The 22,943-nt window shown below is 45.9% G+C and overlaps 1 protein-coding gene across 1 annotated transcript; it reads right to left on the bottom strand.

Moving 5' to 3' along the window:
* Window positions 1–2,120: 2,120 nt before the first annotated feature.
* TIGIT (T cell immunoreceptor with Ig and ITIM domains) lies at window positions 2,121–17,342 on the bottom strand (the record flags this gene model as incomplete). Its single annotated transcript, XM_082839086.1, has 4 exons — window positions 2,121–2,351; window positions 13,410–13,516; window positions 15,888–16,217; window positions 17,279–17,342. The coding sequence occupies 4 exons, from the start codon at window positions 17,340–17,342 to the stop codon at window positions 2,121–2,123; spliced, it is 732 nt and encodes a 243-aa protein (XP_082695212.1).
* Between the last annotated feature and the right edge of the window lie 5,601 nt (window positions 17,343–22,943).

Raw genomic sequence — 22,943 nt, 5'->3', positions numbered from 1 at the left:
ATGTAATCAATATTTTTTTCAATTACTGATGTGACAGTTTACATTCTTATTATTCACACTAAGTCTTCAAAATCTGGCATGTATTTTCTACTTCTAGCACAGCTCATCTCAATAGGACTAACCACATCCCACGTGAGAGCCACATGTGGAAAGTGGCTGCCGTACTGGACAGGCATGTCTCCAGGAATCTGGCTTTTAGGGGATTGTCTTCTCAGGTCTCCGAGGAAAATCTGGTTCAATGAATTTCACTTTCAAATTTATTTTCCATCTAATTCAATCTCATTTTAGTAACCTGTCCCATTTACAACATCTATGGGCTCCTTTGTATTTTTAGCACCATCCAAACGGCATCTGTAAATGTTTCCCTGTTACCATAATCATGTTAAATAACACCCAACTGTCAGTCCAGCCTCAGCCCAATGTCCTTTTCCAAATCAAACCACCACTCCCTTTCTGTCATTATATGTTAGCTCATTTGTGAACTGTGAATTGTCTTCTACTCCCAACCAATCTGCACTAGTTTTGCAATAAAAATGCTGTGAACTGCCATGGCAAATAACAGCATTTTTACAGGTATCTATCTTTCTTCCAAAGGACTTGGCACTCTGGACAGATTTCAGCTCATGGCTCCTGACTACAGACTTGTTGGTAGAGAACTGAGAAAAACCAAAATCAAAATGCAAGGAGGAGTAGCAGTTGAATTGTCTCCTCACTCAACCAGCCTAATTCTCAGGAAGCAGGGCAATGTTCCATTTTAACCATTGGTAAAGGACAGTCTTGCTTCACATTTTCTCTCAGTTCCTGTGCCCATGAAAGAAAATCAGTCTCCTATAAACCCAACCTCCCTCATTCTTCTAAGAGAGGTGGTGGGAGGATAAAGCCTGAATGCCCGCTAAACAGAAATGAGCAGCTCAGATGCCACTCTAACCCCAGCACAAAGAGCTCAGGGTGTGAATTTAAGGGTTCCAGGCAGCTAGTTTGAGGTGCTCATTTTTTTAAAACTTCCATCACCCTCCTTTGTTTTCCTGTGAAGAGTCCCTATTTTAAAATCCAGATTTTCCTTTCGGTGGGAAACAGATTCTTTCTTCAAAGGCTCAATGGCAGATTGATAGAGAAGAGGTGGATCTTGGCCCAAGGGCTGAACTACAGCTCCTGCAGTAGACACACACCATTTCTGTGGGTTTCCCCAACGCACGTGACTGGAAGAGCCTACAATCCTCTATATCAGGTCATCACTAGCGTCTGCGTACATCAAGCAAAAGGAGATTTGAAAGTCTGCCCAGAGAATAGAATCTGAAGTCTTGCTGGCTCCCTTGATGCCAGGGTCTTCCATGTGGGACTTTCAGCTCCCAACTTTAGAATCTATGAATTCCCTGGACAAAAATCCTGCTCTCCCAGCCCAGCCTCACTGTTCCCTACATGCTCTCAGGCCACTTCCCCACAGATGAGCTCATCCCGACCATCTCACCCTCACCTGACATGTCTTCCCAAAGGCCTGTGTCTTGAACCCTTATCTCCTCACTACTTTTTAATGTAAATGTTGTCTCCCCACTGAACTGTAAGTTCTCAAAGGGCTGGGACCCGAGTCAATGGTTTAGTCATCCTCCAATCTCCGCATACAAGCTGGTAGCATGCCTTAGTCCTAAAACGCCTTGGGTGTGTGAACGTTGACGCAGACGACAGGGGCAAATGAGACGAGGTGCCTCTGCAGTCACCCCATCCCCGAAATCCACCACAGAATCCTGTAGCCCTGAACCCTGCCCAATGCTTTTAGGGGGAATGCAGATCTCAGCCACAGGATCTGTTCCAACTGTCAGATTCGAAACCAGGTCAAGTGTTTGTTTGGTTTTCTAACTTTGCATTGGTAATCAAGATACAGGCTCCTCCCCGGGATCTGCCAAGATGGAACAGAAGGGAAGGGTACAGGGAATGCAGACACGGAGGAGGATGACATACATTCACTCAACCGAACACACCCGCACACACGCGTGTGCAGACGTCCACATGCATACACACGCATACACACACACACACACACACACCCGTGACGGGCAGACGCCAATACGTCCATCTGTGATGGCACAGGCAGGACTGTGTCTCCCAGAGGATGCCCCCGGGAGCTAGCCCTCCTCGGCGGGGACGCTGAAGCTCGCGAGGCTTCTGTAACTCAAAACGTTGAAGTAGTCGTGCGGCTCGGGCTCTGCGCGGTCCTCTCCCGGCTGCTCCCTGCAGAGGCCGGCGTCCGCTCGCACACAGCTGCCCGCGGAGGACAGGACGCCGGGCCTCCACTCCTCCTGTTCAGACAGCCTCCTCCCGAGGCCACCTTCCGCAGAACGGATTCTGAGAGATTTCTTCCAAAAACAAAAAAACTACAAAGTGAGTATGTGGGGATGTCATTTAAAAGTTACTCCCCAAAATGATCCATAGTTATAATGATCTCTTCCTTTCTTACACACACACACACACACACACACAGTTGTGTTCTTATCCACAGCAGTTCCTTAACCCTTAATTTCTCAGCCTCGTCACCGTAGACTTCAGCACTAACCGCGCCCGGAAAGGCTCCGGGCTACACGCGCACGGCGGCCCACGCGCTCCTGCCTGTTCGCTGAGCCTGGGCAGGCGGCTTCCAGTCCCAGCTCTCTCTTACTCCTTCTCGCTGCCTCTGACGCCGCTGACCGCTTCGTCTTTGAGATGTTCTCCTTCCCTGGGCCCCATGGCATCACTCTCTCCGCTTCTCCTCCGCGGCCAGGCCTGCTCTTCTTGCCGCCGACACTTCAGCTCCCCAGGTAAAGAAGTTCCTCGGGGTTTCGGTCTCTGCTTTCTCGCGCCCGGTACTCTCTCTTCCTCTGTGCAGCACACTCGACACTTCATCCTTATGTACATCTGCAACCACCCTCTGTCCTCTAGGGATCCCCAGATCCCTATCCAAACCAGCCCAGGCTTCCGCCCTGAGCTCCAGACCCGCCCTGTGACTCCACCCACAGCAAGCCCATACGCCACATGTAGTTTCGCTTTACGCCCCACAGCAGACTGTGTGTGATGCCCCCCCAAAATGCCTTTTGCGATTTGGCCACACTCACTTTTCCAGCTTCATTTGCTGCAGTGCTTCCCCAACCAACAGCCCAACTCCCGGTATAGGGCCTGGATGCCAGAGAGGCACCGTTGACTGAGAATCTGCTATGAGCACCAAGCGGGCTAGCTTCTTTATGGCATCTCAGCACAACCCTATCGACGTTTCTACTTGTGAGTGAGCCGATAGGTTCAGACAGGTGAAGTCCCAGTTCTGACTTGGGTTTGTGGGATTCCAGACGATGCTCTTCTCAGCCAAGCTGCCTCTCATCTTGCCGTGTCTCGAATGCCATGCACTGTTTCCTGCCTCTCATCCCACTGCCCATTCACCACAGTTCCCTGCAAAGCTGTCTGCTCACTCCTCCAGACCCGGTTCTACAGCACGTTGTCCAAGAAGACGCCTCTGATCTTCCGGGAGAGTAACATCCTTCCTGTGTGTTCCACTACGGTCCCGGGGGGTTCTCTGTTGTAACATTCATTGCTGCCTGGAATTTGTTTACCCTTCTGTCTCTTCAGGCCCCAAACTGTGAGCTCCCCTGAGGGGAGGATCTGTGCTGTATTCCTCTTGGTAACCTCGGAGTTCATAACAGATGCTCAGTATAGGTCTTAGGACTGAAATGCACACAAACACACACAAACTCACTCTCTCTCTCTCTCTCTCTCTTTCCTTGCTCGCTCCCCCCGCACCTGGCCCCAAATCTAAATAAACGAGATTTTCCAAATCAAAATATGGACTCATGGTCGGACAAGTACATTTACACTTATGAGACAAGAGGATAGACCGTGAAACCTGTCTGGGAGAATCAAGGATGTGAAATCAGCCATCACGTCCATATGACAGCATCATAGGTGAGGGCTGTGCTTTACAGGCAAGAAAATCAGAGCAGCAGGCACAGGCGGGATGGCAGGAGACATGCCTGATGGCGTGCAATGCAAAGGTGACATCCTCTCGGCCTTCGTGGATACTGCTCTAAAGCCGGTCACCTAGCCCCACTGGAGATCCAAATGACAGACTCACAAAGAGCCACCACACACAGGCTTGGAAAATAACAACAAACACAAACCAGATTGCATTCTGCCCACCCTACTGCTTCCAGGATAGGAAACAGCACCATCCTCATTGGCATTGGCTAGTGTCAAGCTCTGCAGGACATAAATAGACGCAGAGAGGCTGAGCAGGAGGGTGGGCAGCATGGATGGGCGCCTTGAACACATATCGGAAGTTACAGGTGCGGCCTCACAGCGGGCCCTGAGGAGCTGGGGCCCACGGACTGTTTCATTCATTGCTTTTCAGTAGAAGTGGCTGCGCCTTACTGTAGGTGTGAAGGAAAGGGTTGTTATCGTAGGTCAAGCTGATTCTTGGCTTCAAGGAAGCCCTACATCCCTTGATGCAACCCTATCCATTTAAAAAATACAGATACCCGATTCTTTCTCAGAGAGCTGATTGTGGCTTTTTGTGTTGGTGTGTTCTCATTCCCATTCTTAGACTGCCTACCCTTGCCTTTGAATCTTAGGACTATTTTGTCTTCCAAACATCCTCTGGGAAATGTAAATATGCCTGAGCTGGGTCTCTCAGCTGTTCTGTTTTCATTCCATCCTGCATAGGGAACCCTGTCATTGTAATCAGTGTAAAAAACAAGTCTGGAATTAAGGCATTGATGTTGTTCTAAAAGACCAAACAAAGCTATGACGATAGCAACTGTGGAGATTTGCAGGACAAATGTTACCCTCTTGGAGAACGTGAGCACAGACAGTTGGCAGTCACTGTCCTGCAGCTGGACACACCCATCTCTCCTTGCCCTCATAGAAGTTCCCCTGGGTGCACTTTTCCCAATTGTAGCTTAGCAAATAACATTCATTCATTTAGTCAAATCAATCTATGCAATATAACTAATTTATTGAGCACCAGGTATCATGAGGTGCTACAGTAAATAAATTTTATAATAATTATAAGAACTTAAGAAATAATGGTTATTCATACATGCCAGGAAAAATGCCAGGGGCCTTATGTGAATTATACGACTCGAGTTTTTCTACAACCCTAACAGGGCAATACCATAATTGTTCCCATTTTACAGATGAAGAAGGTGAGGGTCAGCAAAGTTAGGTGGCCCAGCTACTCAAGTGGTAGAGCCAGGATCCAAACCCTAGGTCTGTCTGATTCCAAACGCCAAACTCCTAAATAATTCAACCTACTGGCTCTCAGGGTCTGTAGGGAATACTGTTGGTGCCCTGCTCAGATCGCCTCACCACCTGACCAGTGCCTCCCTTCCCCAGACACTGGGAATCTAGGCTATGAGTGGCTCACAGCTGCCCCTTCTCTGGAGAATTGCTCTTGGACCTTTCATGGTGAGCAGCCAACAGTCAACAACTGGCTGAGGTGGGTTTTCAAAAGGCTGGCCCCCTCCTCAAGGTGTGACCAAATCTGCTTCAACCACATCTCCCCCCGAAACCACATCCCTTAGCCCTACCTTGCTTCCTTCACCACTCTTCATCTGAGAGCCCAGCCCAATAAGTCACTCTCACCGGAATTCCCATGCCAGGCTCCATGTCTGGGAACAAATCTAAAGAAGGCAGACTCTAGGATGGGATTGTGGAGGGGAATCCCTCACCAGCTGGATGGGAATACAGACCCCACCACTGGTGGTGAAATGGGAAGAGACACAAAGGGAAGGGGGTTATGAACTGGTGCAACAGCTCTGACATTTGAGAAGTATAGAGCAGATAGTGCTGGTTAGGACTGTGGCATTGGGTGGCTTTTACTAAATTCTGCTGTTGGACTGAGACGAGAACATGACAGATCTACCAGCAACTGAAAGCAAAGTGTGAGAATCAAAGCTCCTCTTCCTTGGCAACATTTAAAGAAACGCTCACCTCCAACACTGAAGAGCAGGCAGAGAACCTACCTATAAGGGCGACAGAACTTCAAAGATGGCTGAATTCTAAGCCTGGGCAAGACTCCGCCAAAATCAGGGTCTGGGCGGGAATGGAGGCATTTCTGTGCATTGGGAGGAGGATCTCTTGGTAGATGCACTTGGGAGCCTTGAATCACCAGCTTCTCTTACATCATCTGGAGCTGCAGAGGTGACCCCCAGATGGGTCCTGTCAGGACCTGCCTCCCCTCCCCTATTGGTCATTGGCCCATAATTAGCAAAAATCTCAACCTACACTAACTGAGGGAATCCTGGGCATGCTGAGGGAGGAGAGAGGTTGTAACAAAAGGAGCTAACACATACTGGTGGAACTGGGAGAGTATGTTTGGGAGTGAATCCTGAGGGGAGTGGATCAGGGCTGGGTGAGTAGAACTTAAGACTGGATGAGGGACACATCATTTGTCAATATTAGGACACATCCCATGGCTCAAGATCTAACACCCTCACAAGGCCCCGGGACACAGCTGTCAACAGAGATGCCAACGGTGCTTTGGAAAACTAGGGAAGAAAGAAACAAAATGCTCAGAGAATTGGAGATGTTATCATAGACCCATGTGAAATAGTAAGAAGCATATATTTGTCTCTACCCCCAGTTCCTGCTAATATTTGGTCTCTATTAACCCCAGTTCCTGACACAGAGCTCCCTAAACTCCTAAAATATCCTGAGTGATAGGAATGTCATACACAGGGCTCTTAAATCCCTTGGAATATCCTGGGTGAAGGGGTGTCTTTTGTTCCAATGAGGCAACTTTTGCTGGGCTCCAGAATGGAGGCTGGTTACCAGAATGACCAAGCCATGATGAGAAGCTTGGAACCTCCAGCCCTACTCCCTATTCTCCAGAGAGTGGAGGGGGCTGGAAAATGAGTTAATAACCAATCATGCCTGAGTGATGAAGTCTCCATAACAATCCCAGGAGTATGAGATTTGGAGTTGATGAATATATCTACACGCTGGGAGGGCGGCACACCCAGCACCTGGGGGAGAGAAGCACCTGTGCTCAGGACCCTTCGAGACCTCACCCTATGTATTTCCTTCATCTGGGTATTCATCTGTATCCTTTATCAAATTCTTTATTCTATAATAAGCAGGTACATGTAAGTAAGTGTTCCCCTGAGTTCTGAGAGTTGTCTTAGCAAATTATCGAATCCGAGGAGAGGATTATAGGAACCTCAATATACAGCCCGTCAGTCAAAGGTACAGTGACAACCTGGGACTTGCAATTGGCATCTGAAGGAGGGCAGTCTTGGAGGACTGAGCCCCTAACCTGATGTTAACTCCAAGCAGATAGTGTCAGAACTGGACTGACTGTAGGACACTCAGGGGGTATAGGAGGATTGGTCAGTGTGGCCATAAACCCACACACCTGGTGTCAGAAGTGTTCTGTGTAGTGCTAAGAGTAGAGAAGAGGAAAAGACAGACAAACAGTTTTTCCCAATACAGTCCACTAAATCAGGGATTGGGAAACTAAGGCCCATGGGTCAAATCTGGGGTACCACAGACTTTTGTACTGCTCACGAGCTAAAAGTGGATTTTATATTTTTAAGTGATTGAAAAAAAATTCAAGAGAACAGTATTTTATTAAACATGAAAATTATATGAAATTCAAATTTCAGTGTTTATAAATAAAGACTTATTGAAACACAGCCACACTCACTCATTTACATATTGTCTGTGATGCTTTCACAGTGCAATGGCAGAGCTGAATTTTTGCAACAGAGACCGTAAGGCCCACAAAAGCTAAAAGATCCTGGCCCTTTACAAAGAAACTTCGCCAATTCCTGTACTAAGTAATTTTTTAAATCCAACAGCTGATTATGTTTCTTGGGAAGATCCAGAAGACACCCTTTTGCTGAGGTGGAAAGGAATGTGCTAGTTAGGGGAGCACCAGCGTCATTGAGGGGCTCAGAGATGTCTCTCCTCTATAGGCTGGAGCTGAAGTAGGCATTGCTTTTATAGAACTGGATCCCCAGTAGAAAGAGGGATGAGGAGATGCCAAAATAATATAGGGACAGATGGCAGCACTTAAGAAACAAGGTGGATGTAACTACTGCAATGGCAGCCAAGGAAGCCTGGCCCACAGGGATAGTAAGATGGCTAATAAAGCCCAGTGTGTTCCTAGGAGAAATATAGACGGACAGCCAACAAGGGTGTTGCTTAAATGTATAATCAAAAGATCAAGGATACATGAGAGTAGACGGAAGCATGGAAAGTCAAGATTTCTTGCCCATTTCCAGGTCTATAATAGTACTGGCTTGGATACTGTCTGTTCACCCCTCAACGTCACTCTCCAACCTTCTGCACCCTCTTCTGTGCCCAGAGAAGACTGAACTATGCGTACTGAATCAGTGAGTTCCCTTGTCCTCTGGCTTGAGTTTGGGTTCAACCAATGCAAAGCAACAATAGGAGAATGGAGGGAAAGAGTGCGAGGTGAGGGTATATATTCTCCTGGCATTCTCTCTGCAGGGTGGACTTGGACTGGCTGTGGCCTTCAATCAAAGATTACAGTACTTCTCAAAGTGGTCCCTCCACACAACTGTCTCTTTTCAGGTCCTATTCATCATCCTCCCTCCCAGGTTCCAGTAATCATCCTCTCTCCTTTCCCCTAAAGAACTAGGTTTGGTAACAACACACTCCTACACTCCCGCTTATGGTTTCCTTATATGCTTCCCAGTCCTTTGTAAATCTCCTTATTAAACTATCCTCAAACTACTCATGCTGAGAATACTATGTGTTCCCTGATGGACCTTGAATAATACAGGTATAAAATGCATTTAAGCAAAGAGAGAGAGAAGACTGGAAACTATAGCCAAAGTACATGAAAAAACAGAGAGAAACTAGTTTAGACAGGAAGCAATGGACATGTCAAAGAGGGGGCTGATGAATAAAACATTTTAGAAGGGGAACCACAGAACTTAATAGCTACTGGACTCTCTCTTTTCACCTTTTCCCCTTTCCCTTATACAAAGATGACCAAAGTTGGTCTGGGATACTGGCCTGGAAATGAACCAGTCTTAATCCTTAACAGGAAAATGTGTTCTGCTGCTTCTAAAGAGCTTTCCATATGTCCATGCCAGAGCTGCAGAGCTCTGGTGACAGCAGAGGACATTTGTTCACCAACCACCATAACAGCTCCCTGCCCAGCTCAGAGATCAATCATCATTCTCTTCACCTCTCCCCTCTAGTCAATCACTTCTCTTTCCCTCATCTTCCCCTAGAGGTTTCATTTACTAAACCTGTCTACTGTGATAGCCAAGACATAAATGAAAATACTATAAGTCATTGACTTCCTCGATAGCACTAGCCACATCTCAGCCACTGCTGGATCCCCAGTACTCTGTTCCATGATGTCTGTTGAATGACAAGGAATAAATGGCCACATCTCTATGAACCAGGTAGGTCAGCAATCTCAGTGTTTGTTTCATAAACCTGGAAGTGAGGGTTTGAACCATAGGACAATAGATTTTTGTAGGCAAGTTGGTGGACCAGGCAGTCATCTTCTGGTATTAGATTTTATGTAACTTTCACCTATCACATGAGCTTTCCTACCATTTGGAGAATCTCTTTCACTTCCTCTAGACCAAATTAACAAGGTCCAACAGGTGCCTGGAGCACTGTTAGACCAGTGACTGGGGGAGACCTGGCCAATTTGTAACTCAGAGGGGAACAAGACTTTAGTTTTGCTACCAAAATACCTTTTCCCATCCTCACTCCAATCTGTTCTCAGTAAAATAAGGTTAGAGTGAGTGTTCCTGGGCTCTCTTCATTTGTAGATCTGACTGAAGACAGAACATGTGTCAAATGGAACGTGTTATTTTTACATCAGTACCCTAGTTATTGATGGTAGGTTACAGAAAGCAAACTGAGTTTATCTACACAGAAAACTAAGAGAATTTAAGATGTAAGATATTAGACTAAGTGTTCAAGATGAGTCACTGGTAATAGACATGAGTGTGCACAGAAGTGTAACTCCGTAAGCAGAATTAACACTAGGAAAATATATACAATTTTTTATCCTAGGCAGGGATATAGAATTAAGGCTGTTTAAAACGCAAAATACCATGAGGTCTAAGTGGAGGAACATTACAATAGCACTTTCTTATTAAGCAATTCTAGTTTGTGTAATTCATCTCAACTCTGAGGCCTGGAGAGGGAAGTAGCTCTCGGTCTTCAGAGGAGTGACAAGACTAAAATAGTAAAATAGATGTTAAGTAAGAAAAAAGAGAAAGTCAAAGCATGGTCCATTTCTGAGAGAGGGAGAAAAGGAAAAAGAGGACAAGAGCTCACAATAAGCAAGCAAGATGGAACCAGAGCCTAAGAACACACATCTGTCCACATCCCTCCCTCTCTGGGACTGGCAGTGACCTGGCCACATTCAGGCTAAACGGCTGTTCAGGAATCAGGTACAGAGGGGCTAGAACTCGAGTTGGGGGTCTTGACCCAATATAGCCAAAGGTAGAGAGTGGGTGGACTGGGTAAATATGTTCTGCTTGTAAAAGTCAGCCTTTGAGTGCAGATATGAAATACAACATAAGAAATAGGAGTTCTGCTTCTGGTAGAACAATGATTGCCTATGTTGCTTTGAGCCAACCTTTCCAGGGAGAATAGCTAGAAAAACTGAACAAAATATTATAAACATCTATCTGTATTAATCAGAAATCTATCCAATCAGTGAGAAATTTGTGGTCTGGGGAGCAAGATCCAGGAGTAGGAAGCCCAGAGAGATGAGATGAGCATTGTGGGGTTGGGAAGGGTATGGATTTTCTCCTAGAGAAATTGCCTGAAAGTCATGGCTGAGAGGCAAATTAGCTACACAGAATTTCTAGCTGGAGGGACAAAATTTAGAGTTCAGAGGCCACCGAGGAAGGGAGACTCTGGCAAACACTACAGGCTTTGAGTTGGGACCCCAAAGGACTGCACTCTACAAGTAAGGAAGTAGCAGAAATTAAATCCAGCTTTAAATCCTCTCACTACTGATTTAATTAAGGTGATGGGAATGCTACTGCCTGAAGATTAGTTACCTGATGGAAGCAAAAAGGAATCTTCTTTAGAGGAAGATGATATTATCTACAGCCTCAAATTATGGTCACAGGTTTTCATGTAGAAATACAGCATTCAATGAAAAGTAAATAGTCGGAAAGATAAGATAGGTCCAAAAAACAAGCAAAAAGAGAGAATATTAAAAGACCCATAGAGAACCCAATTAATAGGAGTATCAGGCACAGATTTCAGAATAACTATGATTAACATTTTCAAAGAATTAAAAACAAGATTGGGAATTTTGGCAGACTTTAAACTATCCAAACAAAGAACAAAATAGAAATCCTGGATCTGAAAAATATGATAATGGAAATTAAGAACTTAAGGGATGAGTTTAACAGAAGAGTAGATCCATCAAAGAAGAGACTTAGTAAACTGGAAGGCATGTCCAAAGAAAACATTTGATGAGACAAGTAGATGGAAAATACAGAAAAGAGGGTAAGAGATGTCGGAAAAAGTGAAAATGTTGAAAATACCACATGATTAGAATTCCATAAGGAGAGGAAAACAAGGACAACGAAGTAATACATGAAGAAATAATAGCCAAGAATGATATAAAACTGACAAAAGATATCAAGCTACAAATTCAAAAAGCACTCCAAACCCCAAAGAGAATAAATACAAAGATGACTATATCCAATTATATCACCATATAATTGCTGAAAACCAAAGAGAAAGAAAATTTCTAAAGAACCAGAAAAAAAAAAAAACATTATCTTCCAAGGAGCAAAAATAAGATTCTCATGTAATTTCTGAACAGAAATATGAGAATCCAGAGACAATGGGGCAATACTTTCCGCATGTTGAAAGAAAACAGCTGCCAACATAGAATTCTATACCCAGCAAAACAAATATATCACTTTTAAATTAAGGAAAAATTAAGATATTTTCAGATGAACAAAAAGCAAGATAATTCATCACTAGCATGCCTGCCCACAAGGAAATGCTAAGGATATCCTTTGAGCAGAAGGAAAACTATCCTAGTTATAAGACAGAACATCCAGGAAGAAGTGAAGAGCAACAGAAAGGGTAAATCTAAATGAATATTGGCTCATAAGACAATAAATCATTTCCTTGGGGTTTAAAATAGAGAACTAAAATCCATGACAATAATAGCAGTAAGTTGGGGAAGTAGGTAAAGAGTTAATGTGTTCTAAGGTTCTTGCAAAATCCAAGAAATGATGAAAGTACTAATACAAATTAGACTTTAATAAATCAGGGATCTATTTTGTAATCTCTAGTGTAACCACTAAAAGAAAAGATTTTTAATAATAAAAAGTACTTAATTCAAAAGGCAGCAAGAAAGATTGGGGAAAAAAAACAGGCAAAACAAATATGAAGAAAATAAAGTGGTAACTGTAAACCCACAGGTATCAGGAATAACAGCACCAGGTACCAGTCCAGAGAGAGCAAAGCAAGGCTGCAGAGTTGAGTTGTTAACGGAGGGGAACCAGAGTTGGAGAGAAAGTGAGTCAGGCACTAGGGAAGAGGATCTGAAACAAGGTGGAAAACAGTGCTGGGAATCACAGGCCTGTGTTCCCCGAAGTGTTTGTTTAGTAACTTAAGGCAACCTGGGATGGCTTAAAAGACCCAACAGGGCAGACAAAACAGGAGTGGGAATTCTTGCCTTTTCTAATCACTAACTACCAGTTACGACACAAGGGTGTGGATATATTTCTTCATTGTTTACAAAGCTTTCACGTGCAATATGCCACCTGTTCATCACAACCCTGTGATACAGAGCGAGCAGAATCATAATCCCCATTTTATATATGAAGAAACAGAGACTTGGAAGATGAAACAGCATCCCTATCATCACACACTCAGTGCTGAGATTAGAAACTTCCAGTTCCCCGTCCAATACTCTTTCAGCCACGTGACCCCTTAAGCAAGAGTAACAGAGGATTTACAACCTACTCATCTTGCCATGTACCTTTTACCCCTAAATTTTTGGAGTGTTGATTTCTCATTCTGCGGAAGTGCTAGATAGCCCAGCACTACTGAAGGGTTGTTAAAATTAAAGGAGCTAATGTTCAAAAACCTCTGGCACAGAGTAGATGCCCAAGACGCATCAACATCACAGTGGCTAAATCAAACTCTCAGAGGAGTGGCTTCAGGGACAAGCAGGAGCCAGGAATTGTAGGCCACAGCAAGATGGGGAGGATACGGATCCAACCTTTCAGGAGCTCCCAGACAAGGGAAGGGACAGCAAAAGAGCATAAACAATGCCACTGAAAGGCAGAGCAAGGACTGTGAAGAAGGCACAATGAACAGTGGGAGAGATCACTTCTAGACAGGCGACAGGAAAGGACCAGGATGGCAGAGACGGGATGCCCAGGACTGAGATATGCAGCCAGAGTCATTACCTTTCTGGCCAGTGTGAGCACCACAATGACTGCTGTGCCGATGACTGCCAGCACTGTGGCCATGGCTCCAAGCAATGGGATCTGGAACCCAGCGCTGTGCTCAGCCACTAGAAGAGGACAAAACAAAGGTGAGTGGGCAGAGGCCGGAAGCAAAGGGCAACCATTACAAGGGAAGCCTCAGCGTCAGGGCACGGGCATGGGAATTGGCCAGGCCTTTCTCTAACCACAGGACTGGCGTCTTCAAGTCCATCTCTTTGGACAGCAGAGCATCTGCCAGGCCCGTCATGAAATCAATGCCTGATCTCTCAAGGGGTGTACCCCACACACTTGACACCAGCGCAGACCACTTTAACACCCCTTTCTCTTTTTGACAAAATCAATTTCAGTCATAATCTTGAAGTGAAACAAATAACATCCAGAAAAAAACCAGAAGGTGATTATTTTCTTTATTAAACTTCATATTTATAATCATACTAGTATAAAAAAAGTTTAATTAAAAATTAAAACAACAGGGACTTCCCTGGTGGTCCAGTGGGTAAGACTCTGCGCTCCTAACGCAGAGGTCCTGGGTTTGACCCCTGGTCGGGAAACTAGATCCCACATGCATGCCACAACTAAGAGTCTGCATGCTGCAACTAAGAAGCCCACGTGCCGCAACTAAGACCAGGCACAGCCAAAATAAATAAATAAATACATATGAAAAAAAAATTGAAAGAACGTTAAAGTACAAAGAAGTAAAAAAGCATATAACCTTTCACCTTAAGCCCATAACACTTACTCCAACTCGGCTGTGAGACCCTGGAGGGAGTAAGGTTCCGGAGCTTTATCCTTTGCTGTTTTGCCAGCACCTGGCACCTAACAGGTGCTTAATAAATACTCATGACATGAATTAAAGCATGAATAAGTGAAGTTCTATGAAGATGTAAAATGTAAATGCAAGGAGGAAAAGCTAAGAAGAGAGCTTTGAAAAGATGAGTGATGCTTGACCCAAGGAGAGTGTGAGGGAAACAGGACTATTGTCAGGATGTGTGCTGGACTATAAGTGGAAGGGTTTCCAGGCTGCCTCATCCCATCCCCACCTCCTTCCCAGGAACTTGGGCAGAACCCGGGTGTCCAGGGCATTCTTGAAAGGAGAAGGGTGTAGCAGAGGCCGGGCCGCTCTTCCTTCTAACAAAGGGCTTAGATTGCCAGGAGGATGGCTAAAGCATGTAATCACTTAGGGCAAGGGCGGCACGCCCAGTACCCACGAGGTACCAGCAGCTGGGGGGGAGCCCAAATTCCCCCGAAGGTATTCTTCCTGCTCTGAGGACTCAGTCTCCTGCCTTGGCCACAGGTAGGGAAAGAGGACTGATGGAGACCGAAGTTGGAGAGGGTCAGAGGGGCTGCAGAGGGCTCTCCACAGAACCAGAAAAGGATGGGGGCTCTTCCCCACGTGCTGCATTGGCCTATGCCAGGGGCCCTCAAGAAGTAGCACTTGAGAAGAAACTTTAAAATAACCTTTCATCTTCGCAGTTTACACATATTTTGCTAACTCAAACAATCTCCAACACCACTGATGTCAGCAAATGGCAGTTCCGAGAGTGTAGTTGAGTGGAACCAGAACACCTGTGTTGAAATCGGCTGTACCGCTCTGAGCAACAAACAGCCAACCCTCAGCCTCCACCTCCACCCAACAGGCAGATGGGGATCGGGGGGTCGTGTTCATACTGATGTTCATGCTTACTTACATACTTAATTCATGCTTGTCATGTTCCAGGGACTGTTCTAAGGGCATTTTTTTTTTAGTAAGTAATTCAATCCTACGTTAGCTCCTCAGGAGGTCTTACATCTTCTCCTCATTTCACAGACGGGAAAAACAAGGCACAGAGAAGACCAATAATCTTGTCTGAGGTCAACAGCAACACCGGGATTTGGACCCAGGCTGCCTGAGCCCATCATGACTCTGCTATCCTGTCCCTCAGCCATGATAACAACCCTTTCCCACCCTCCAGAGAACTGGTTTAAGTGTCCAGGTGGATAATGAAAGTGAAAGCGTTTTGGAAACTATGAAGTACCACAGAAATGTAAATTATTGTACATTTACACTTAGCACTGAGCTCTAATCCTTTATAAACCTAGTGGCTAATTCTAATCTGCACGATCGATGCTAAACTAGTTAATGAGATCCTTTCTCACAAGACCTGAACAACTGGTCTTCCTAACAAATATACGTAAGAGGTGCCATTACCCGAACAGTGGTTCTCAATCCTGGCTGCCCATTCAAATCATCGGGGTGCTTTTAGAACCTAGCACAACCTGCTCCGCCCCTCTGACTGAACTGGTCCGGGATGGGGTACCAGCATCAGTACCATTCAAAAGCTCCCAGGTGATCTGAACGTGAACCAGGGTTGGAAGGCCCCGCTCTGCAGTATTGGGCAGGAATGCGTTTTCTGCCCTAGAGGATGACGGTCACCAGCCACCCTGCTCCAGAGAGCATACCTGAGCTTTGTAGGACTTCCAGAAAGACTGTCCCTTTGTAAATGCCATCAGGGTAGGTGTGATAGATGCAGATGTACTCTCCTGTGTCGTTCCTGGTCAGGGACTGGAGGGTGAGGCCCAGGTTGGGGCCTGGGACCATTCGCTCCGTGAAGGCTGGGTCGATGTACCACCCCAGGCTGGCATGATGAATGGCCAGAACGTGGTCCTGCTGTTTCCAGTTGACCTGGGTCACTTTGGCAGTAGTGGAGGAGAGGTGACATTGTAAGGTGACAGAGCCACCTTCCTCTGCAGAAATGTTCCCCGTTGTTACTATTCTGCCTGTCACAGCTCCTAGGGAAGGGGAAAAAAAAGCATGCACTTTTAGCAGCTGGCCTTGAACCTTCCCGTAGAAACTCCGAGGCGGCTTTAGGCCAGAATTGATTTTTGCAATGACAGTCTCTCCAGTCTGCCCTGTCATTCCCCCATACAGACTGTAATTACTACACAACATAGCACTTCACCCTCTTAGGATATTCTGTAGGAATATACCTTCCTGATGAACTCATTGATTATTTCCACACACTTATCTTGTCTCCCTACCTAGAATATAAGCCCTTGTCAGCCATCGCTTCTGCTTGATTGTATCTTCCAGCAGCCAGTTCTGTGCTGGACACATTATCCTTTGAAACAAAACCTGGCTCTTTTGGTTGACAACCATTTGGGGTGCCCGGAAAATTTTTCAGGAAAGCCACGACATCCAAAGGAAAGGAGGCTTGGGGAGCAGCTCTGCTTCTCCAGGCAAAGCCACCATCCTCGACACTGACCTCCACCCCGGCTCCAGACGGTTCAGAAAGCAACAGGGAAACAAAACTATACTACGGTTTTTAAATATTTCTGCCCCCTTCAGAAATATTTGCTTATGTTATTTAATATAGAAGGAAATAGATTTAACATAAATTAAATCTCTAATAGTAGGATCTCTGGAATCTGTGACGAAGACATTTTTTAATCCACAGGAAACATGTTGGGTTGGCCAAAAAGTTCGTGCGGGTTTTTCCATTACGGAAATACAATGTTTTTCTAGAAGTTTCCGCAAGGACAGAAGAAAGGAGGATGGCGCAGGAGTGAACTTCTCTCAGCAAACTCATCATCCCTCCTCCTTAGTCCCTTTCTGTCCTCCTGCTTCCTTCCTTGGTTCAACCATTCTGGCACCCCCCATCCCCAAGTCCTTCAACTGCCGCCTAGTACAGAACTGTATCTCCTTCTCAGAGAGACAGCCGTTTCTCAACGAGGGGACACAGGGCTCTGAAAGCTGTGTTTCCTTCCCTCAGATGGATAAGACAATGGCTCCAGCCTCCCCCTTCCTCCGCCCGCTCTCCCTCCCCTTCCAGTCCCAGGCTAGACTTCAGTACCTGAGGCAGGGAGGCGAGCCTGCCTCAGCCCCTGGGTCCAGAGCAGTAGGAGACACCACTGCATGCTTCTGCCCAGGGGGCCGACAGGAAGGAGCTGCGGCCTCTTCTGCCAGCGAAACTGGCCGACTGCTGATGGCAGGGTGAAACTGAGCCTCTGAGGAAGAGAAGGTCTCGGAAAAACCAACTTCAGCAAAAACAACGTCGAAGGTAAAACTCACGACAAGTGCACGAACTGCACAGGGTGAGCCACAAGAAAGACCATGAAGGAAACACATTTAAAAATAAACAAAAATGTGGTTAGAGGTACACTGGTCTTTGGATTATTATTAGTCAACCTATTGTTTTTAAGTTCTGTCTCAATGCACTTTTGGTTTAAATTAGCCTTTATCTAACGAGCTCAAGCACATCTGTGTAATGCCCAAGATTCTGGAGAACCTGTTCCTGACAGGGTTCACTGGGCTGCCCCGACTGTGCAATGACAAGAGAAACTTAAGTTTGTGCACTTAAAGGCCAGGAACTGCACTTGAAGTCTAATGATCGAGGGAACAAAAGACATTTATTCAGAAACAAGACATGAGTGGGACAAAAGTCTTGGTCAAACAGAGCAACGTTCCCCTGAATGAGGGAAAGAACTAAGATTCTGTCTCCTCGAATCTAATTTCTTCTGTCTTGTTTATTTGGACTGAGACACTGTCGAATTCGGGCTCAGTCTCTCTGACCCAGTAGAGTCAGAGGAGACGAGAAGAGTGAGTTTTCTCTTTCTCACTCAGGGGTACTGTGAACCCCTGACAATCCAGGATGCAAAGAAGGGCGAGCCCCAGTTGCCTGACCCTGGATCGGGATTGGCTGACACTTTTCTGGACCTTCCAGCTCATCATCAAGTCCTACTGTTGACCCACCCTTCCTTCCTGCTTCTCACCTTCCCTCTCTCAGTTCATGCCTTTGAAAGTCCCTGAGTGCCTGAGAAGCACTGGACTCGAGACTAGGCTCTGGAGATACGAGGGTAGATAATCACCACCCCTGCTGTCAAAGTCAATGCTTGCTCTGGTGAAGCGACACCCTGGGGAGAGGAGGTGGAGGGTACACATTCACCTGCCTTGGGCATGGCCCGTGGTGTTATGTCCTGAAAGTCTGCTGCTCCAACGGGGGAACATCTGAAGCCTGGTCCTCTGCCTCTCATTCCAGCCCACCACCCTGCGCATTCCACACTTTCCGGGCTCCTGTCCTCCTCCTCTTCTGCAGGACGCTCCATCTCAAACCAGTTTCCTCCCCTCCCTGGGTACTACCTATTCCCAACTCTACGCTACGACCTATGTACACCCCTACACCCCACCCCCAGCCCCTTAGACAACTTATGCCTCACCAACTTCTTTCTGCCCACCCCAATTCGACCTGTCCTTCAAGGCTCACATCAAGACATGTCTCCTCTACCGTCTCTCCACAGTCACAGAGCCTGCAGCTGAAGAAGCTATGAGACCTAACGCGTGGCCACCTAATGTGGCCGCAGAGGTTGAACCAGAGGGGTGTTTTCAAAACTGGTTGCCAAGGCAGAGGGGCGAGGGGTGGGAGAGCCGAGAGCAGCTCTGGGGAATAGAGCGCAAAGGCGGACTCTGGCGTTCGGACTATAAAAAACTCAGAGACTGTGTTTCTATAGTGGGGGTTGGCAGAAGCCACAGAGGCAGGACCAGCTGGCCTTCTGTACCCATGGGTTCTGCATCTGTGGATTCAACCAACCACAGATTGAAAATATTTTTTAAAAAAATTCCAGAAAGTTCCAAAAAGCAAAACTTGAACTTGCCATGCACTGGCAACTATTTACATAGATTTACATTGTATTTATAACTATTCACATAGCATTTACATGCTATTAAGTATTATAAGTAAACTAGAAATGATGTCAATTGTATGGGAGGATTTGCCTAGGTTGTATGAAGATACTATGCCATTTTATGTAAGGGACTTGAACGTCTACAGGGTTCTCAGTACCAATCCCCCACAGATACTGAAGGATGACTATAATTAGAAATCCAAAGAAACTTAGAGTGGGTTAAAGAATTGTTCTATTTGTTTCTAAGCAGTCAGTCCAAAGAAGAGCACGGTCAAGTCCATTTTGATCCGTGGTGCTCTCCAGAGACGTGTGAAGGTGGTGACTAACACCCTATGGAAGGAAAAAGACCTGGGTCCAAATTCATCCTGGTTTGATGACCTCGGGAAACTACTCAACCTCCTTAAGCCTCGGTTTCCTCATCTGTAAATAAAAACAATAGTACCCACTCCTCACTCCCCTCATAGGGTCCTTGTGAGGATTCAGTGAACTAATGTCTGGTAATGTGTTTAGCACAGTGCCTGGAACACAGGAAGGGTTCAATACATCAATGCTAGTATTGATAATAACATTAACTAAGGAAGTGAAAGGAAAATCAGAGGAGAATATCCCTGTCTGTGTAATGTATTTTGCCAGGAGTAAACCCCTGGTCTCTGGACTCCAAGGCCAGAGTTCTACAAACCTCTTCATTCTGGCTTAGGCATCTGATATCAAAAATGAGAATAAAATATTACTGTGGAAAAGTAGGCACTGTACCAGTCAAACCCTGAGGACGGAGGAAGGTGAATGACAGAAGAGTCTCCCCAGGGAACCTCCCAAATCCCTCTGGGAGCCTCCTATTGGGACTCCTCCTGGAACAGTCGCTGGCAGCAGCCAGAGCAAAGCAGCACAACTGTGAGAAGCAGGTCTGGAGCAAGAGCTCCCCGGGCCACCCTGAGCCTTTGGGGCCTCCCTTGGCAGCCCCTGCAGCAAAGCGTGAACCCCTGTGGTTAGCTGGGTGCCAACTCACGTTTCCATTTAAAGTTCTAAAAGGAACCACCATATGTTTCTCCCCTGACTTCTGGGGCTGTGGGCTGCACAGGGATGGTTAGCCTTGAGGCGGTGGGGTGGGCGTAGGTGTTGGGGAAGGGACTCTATTTGCACGTAGAATGTAAACACTCACCAGGCCCCTCAAGTCCTTTCACAGCCCAGCCTTCCCCTCTCCCTGTAAGCCCCCCTTGAGCCCACAGCTGGCTCCCCAGCTCCAGTTGGAAGCCCATGGCTCGGCGGGGGCGGGTCACAAGCACTGGGCCCGGGGGTAGGGGTGTGTGTGTGGCTGAGGGTGGTCACACTTTCCACAAGGCCCATGACTCATATACTCGAAATACAACCTAGTGTTCTCTCAGGGCACAGACCACTCTCTCAGCAGTGTCTTTGGACTTCAGAGTCTCCAGAGCTTTCCCTCTGGCTCATAAGGGGTGCAGGAGCCTAAGGGATATCACAACTGTCTTCTCCGCCCTCTTCCCAACTGCAACACCAACAGCCGCATGGGCGGTGACCTTCCCCGCCAAGCGCTCCCTCTCTCTGCCCCGCAGACCAGCGCCTCCTGGTGTGAGCTGTATTGTGGCCCGAGGGGTCCGAAGAGGTCTGTGGGAGCAGGGAGACCGGAAACCGGGGAGAGAAGGGGACACGGCCAGCCGCCCAGAGTACCCGGAAGAGCCTGCCCTGCGTCTCCCTCAGCCCCATCCACCCTTTGCCATAGCAAAGTCACTTCACAGCAGAGCCATCCAGGCAGTGGGTGGTGGTCCCAAAGCCCCTTGTGGAGAGAGGAAATCAAAGACTCAACATGAAAGGAGTATCTCTGACCTGAGGCTCTTTTATAAGTCTGTGAGCCAGGCGGTTTGTTGGCTGCAACTGGCTCAGAGCGAATGCCAATGGGGAGAATTTGGGGGTGGGATTGCCATTGTTTGTTCAAGCTCCCTTGGGTGAGGTGACCCTGAGGAACCCACCCCCGCCCCCCAATAAACGCTGCCAAGGAGTTTTGAGAATTATGGTAAATTTCCTTTGCCTTCTCAGCTGTAAAAATAGGACAGAGACTCCCAGGAGAGGTGGGAATGCAATCAGAAGAAAAGTCTTTGGGAGGAAGCAGCTCATCTTCTGTCTTCAGCTGAGGCCTTTTCTGCAGCCTCTCTTCACAGCCCTCCCACCCACCAACGTCGCTTCCCTTACACCCCCATCCTAGATGTGATTATACTATCAGTCACCCCCTAGCTCCATCTGCCATGGGAAAAATGTCCTCTACCCCTGGAAACTTACTTCCTGCTTCCTACTGCCTGCATCCCTCAACATCCAGGACAACTAGAACTGGGATAGAGATACATGCGAACATATCATTCAAAGAGTGTCTCAATCATCAAGCATCCTCCTTCCACCAACAAAAAGAATGCCAGACCAAGATGGTTTCACAGGGGCATATAACAGACCTGTAAAGAGCAGATGATTTCAATGTCACTTAAAATATACAGACAGAGAACATAAAGGAACACTTCCAAATTTGTTTTATGAAGTGAATTTCAAACTGTTGTAAAAATTATTAAGATTTCACACAATAAAAAAAAATCAGATCCTAATCTCTTACAAATACTGAGGGGAAAATTCTAAATAAAATATCGTCACACAGATGCCAACAGCAAATTAAGCAAAATACATAACGACCAGGTAGAGTTTATTCCAGGATTACAAGGATGATTCAATATTAGGAAATCCTTTAATATTAAATACAAGATCTATATAGAAAAATTATACGGTCATTTCCTGATACTGAAAAGAAAATTCAATCCCTATGACCGACAGAAAAAAGAAAAAACCACTCAGTAAAATAAAAATTAACTCTTTCTTAACATAATTACACACACACACACACACACACACCAGCCCCGAAGCCAACATCCCTTTTGATGGGAAAACACTAGAGGTGTTCCCACTAGGGTCGGGAATAAGACAAGAATGATGGGGGCTTCCCTGATGGAGCAGTGGTTAAGAATCCTCCTGTCAATACAGGAGACACGGGTTCGAGCCCTGGTCCAGGAAGATCCCACATGCTGCGGAGCAACTAAGCCCATGAGCCACAACTACTGAGCCCACGTGCCACGACTACTGAAGCCCGCGTGCCTAGAGCCCGTGCTCCACAACAAGGGAAGCCACCGCATCTGTGCACTGCAATGAAGAGTAGCCCATGCTCGTCTCAACTACAGAAAGCCTGCACAGCAACGAAGACCCAACGCAGCCAAAAATAAATAAATAAATAAATGTATTAAAAAAAAAAAAGAAGAAGGATCACTATTGCCACAACTAGTTAACAACTTATCAGAAGTATTAGCCAATTCATTTAAGAAGCAGTTAGAGGAGTAAAAATTAGAAATAAGGTTATAAAACTATCTCTAATTATCATGCTTATATACATAGGAAACACAACAGAATCAATGGGAAAGATATCATAAACAATAGAATTCTGTAAAATTGGCAGGATATAAAATTAATATAAATAAACAGTCTTCCTTCATACAATCATTAACCAGTTAGAAAATATTTTGGAAGAGAACTCCCATTTACAACAACAGCAAAAAATAAAATAAAATAAAATATTTAGAAATAAATTTAACAAGAAATGTGCAAAAGCCATATTAAGAAAACTTTACTCCAATGAATCAGCTATCCAAATATACTTTTAAATGAAACCTACAAATACTGAAAGAAAACATGGGTGAATTCCTTTAAGCCCTGAGAGCTGAGAAAACCTTTTAAACTGTGACTCAAAATCTGGAATCAATAAATACAATTGGTGAGGAATTTGACTACATA

Source organism: Leucopleurus acutus (assembly GCF_964270905.1).
Source record: "Leucopleurus acutus genome assembly, chromosome: 5".
NCBI lineage: Eukaryota > Metazoa > Chordata > Mammalia > Artiodactyla > Delphinidae > Leucopleurus > Leucopleurus acutus.
The sequence above is the reverse complement of the archived record's forward strand: the minus strand, read 5'-3'. Positions and strand labels throughout refer to the sequence as shown.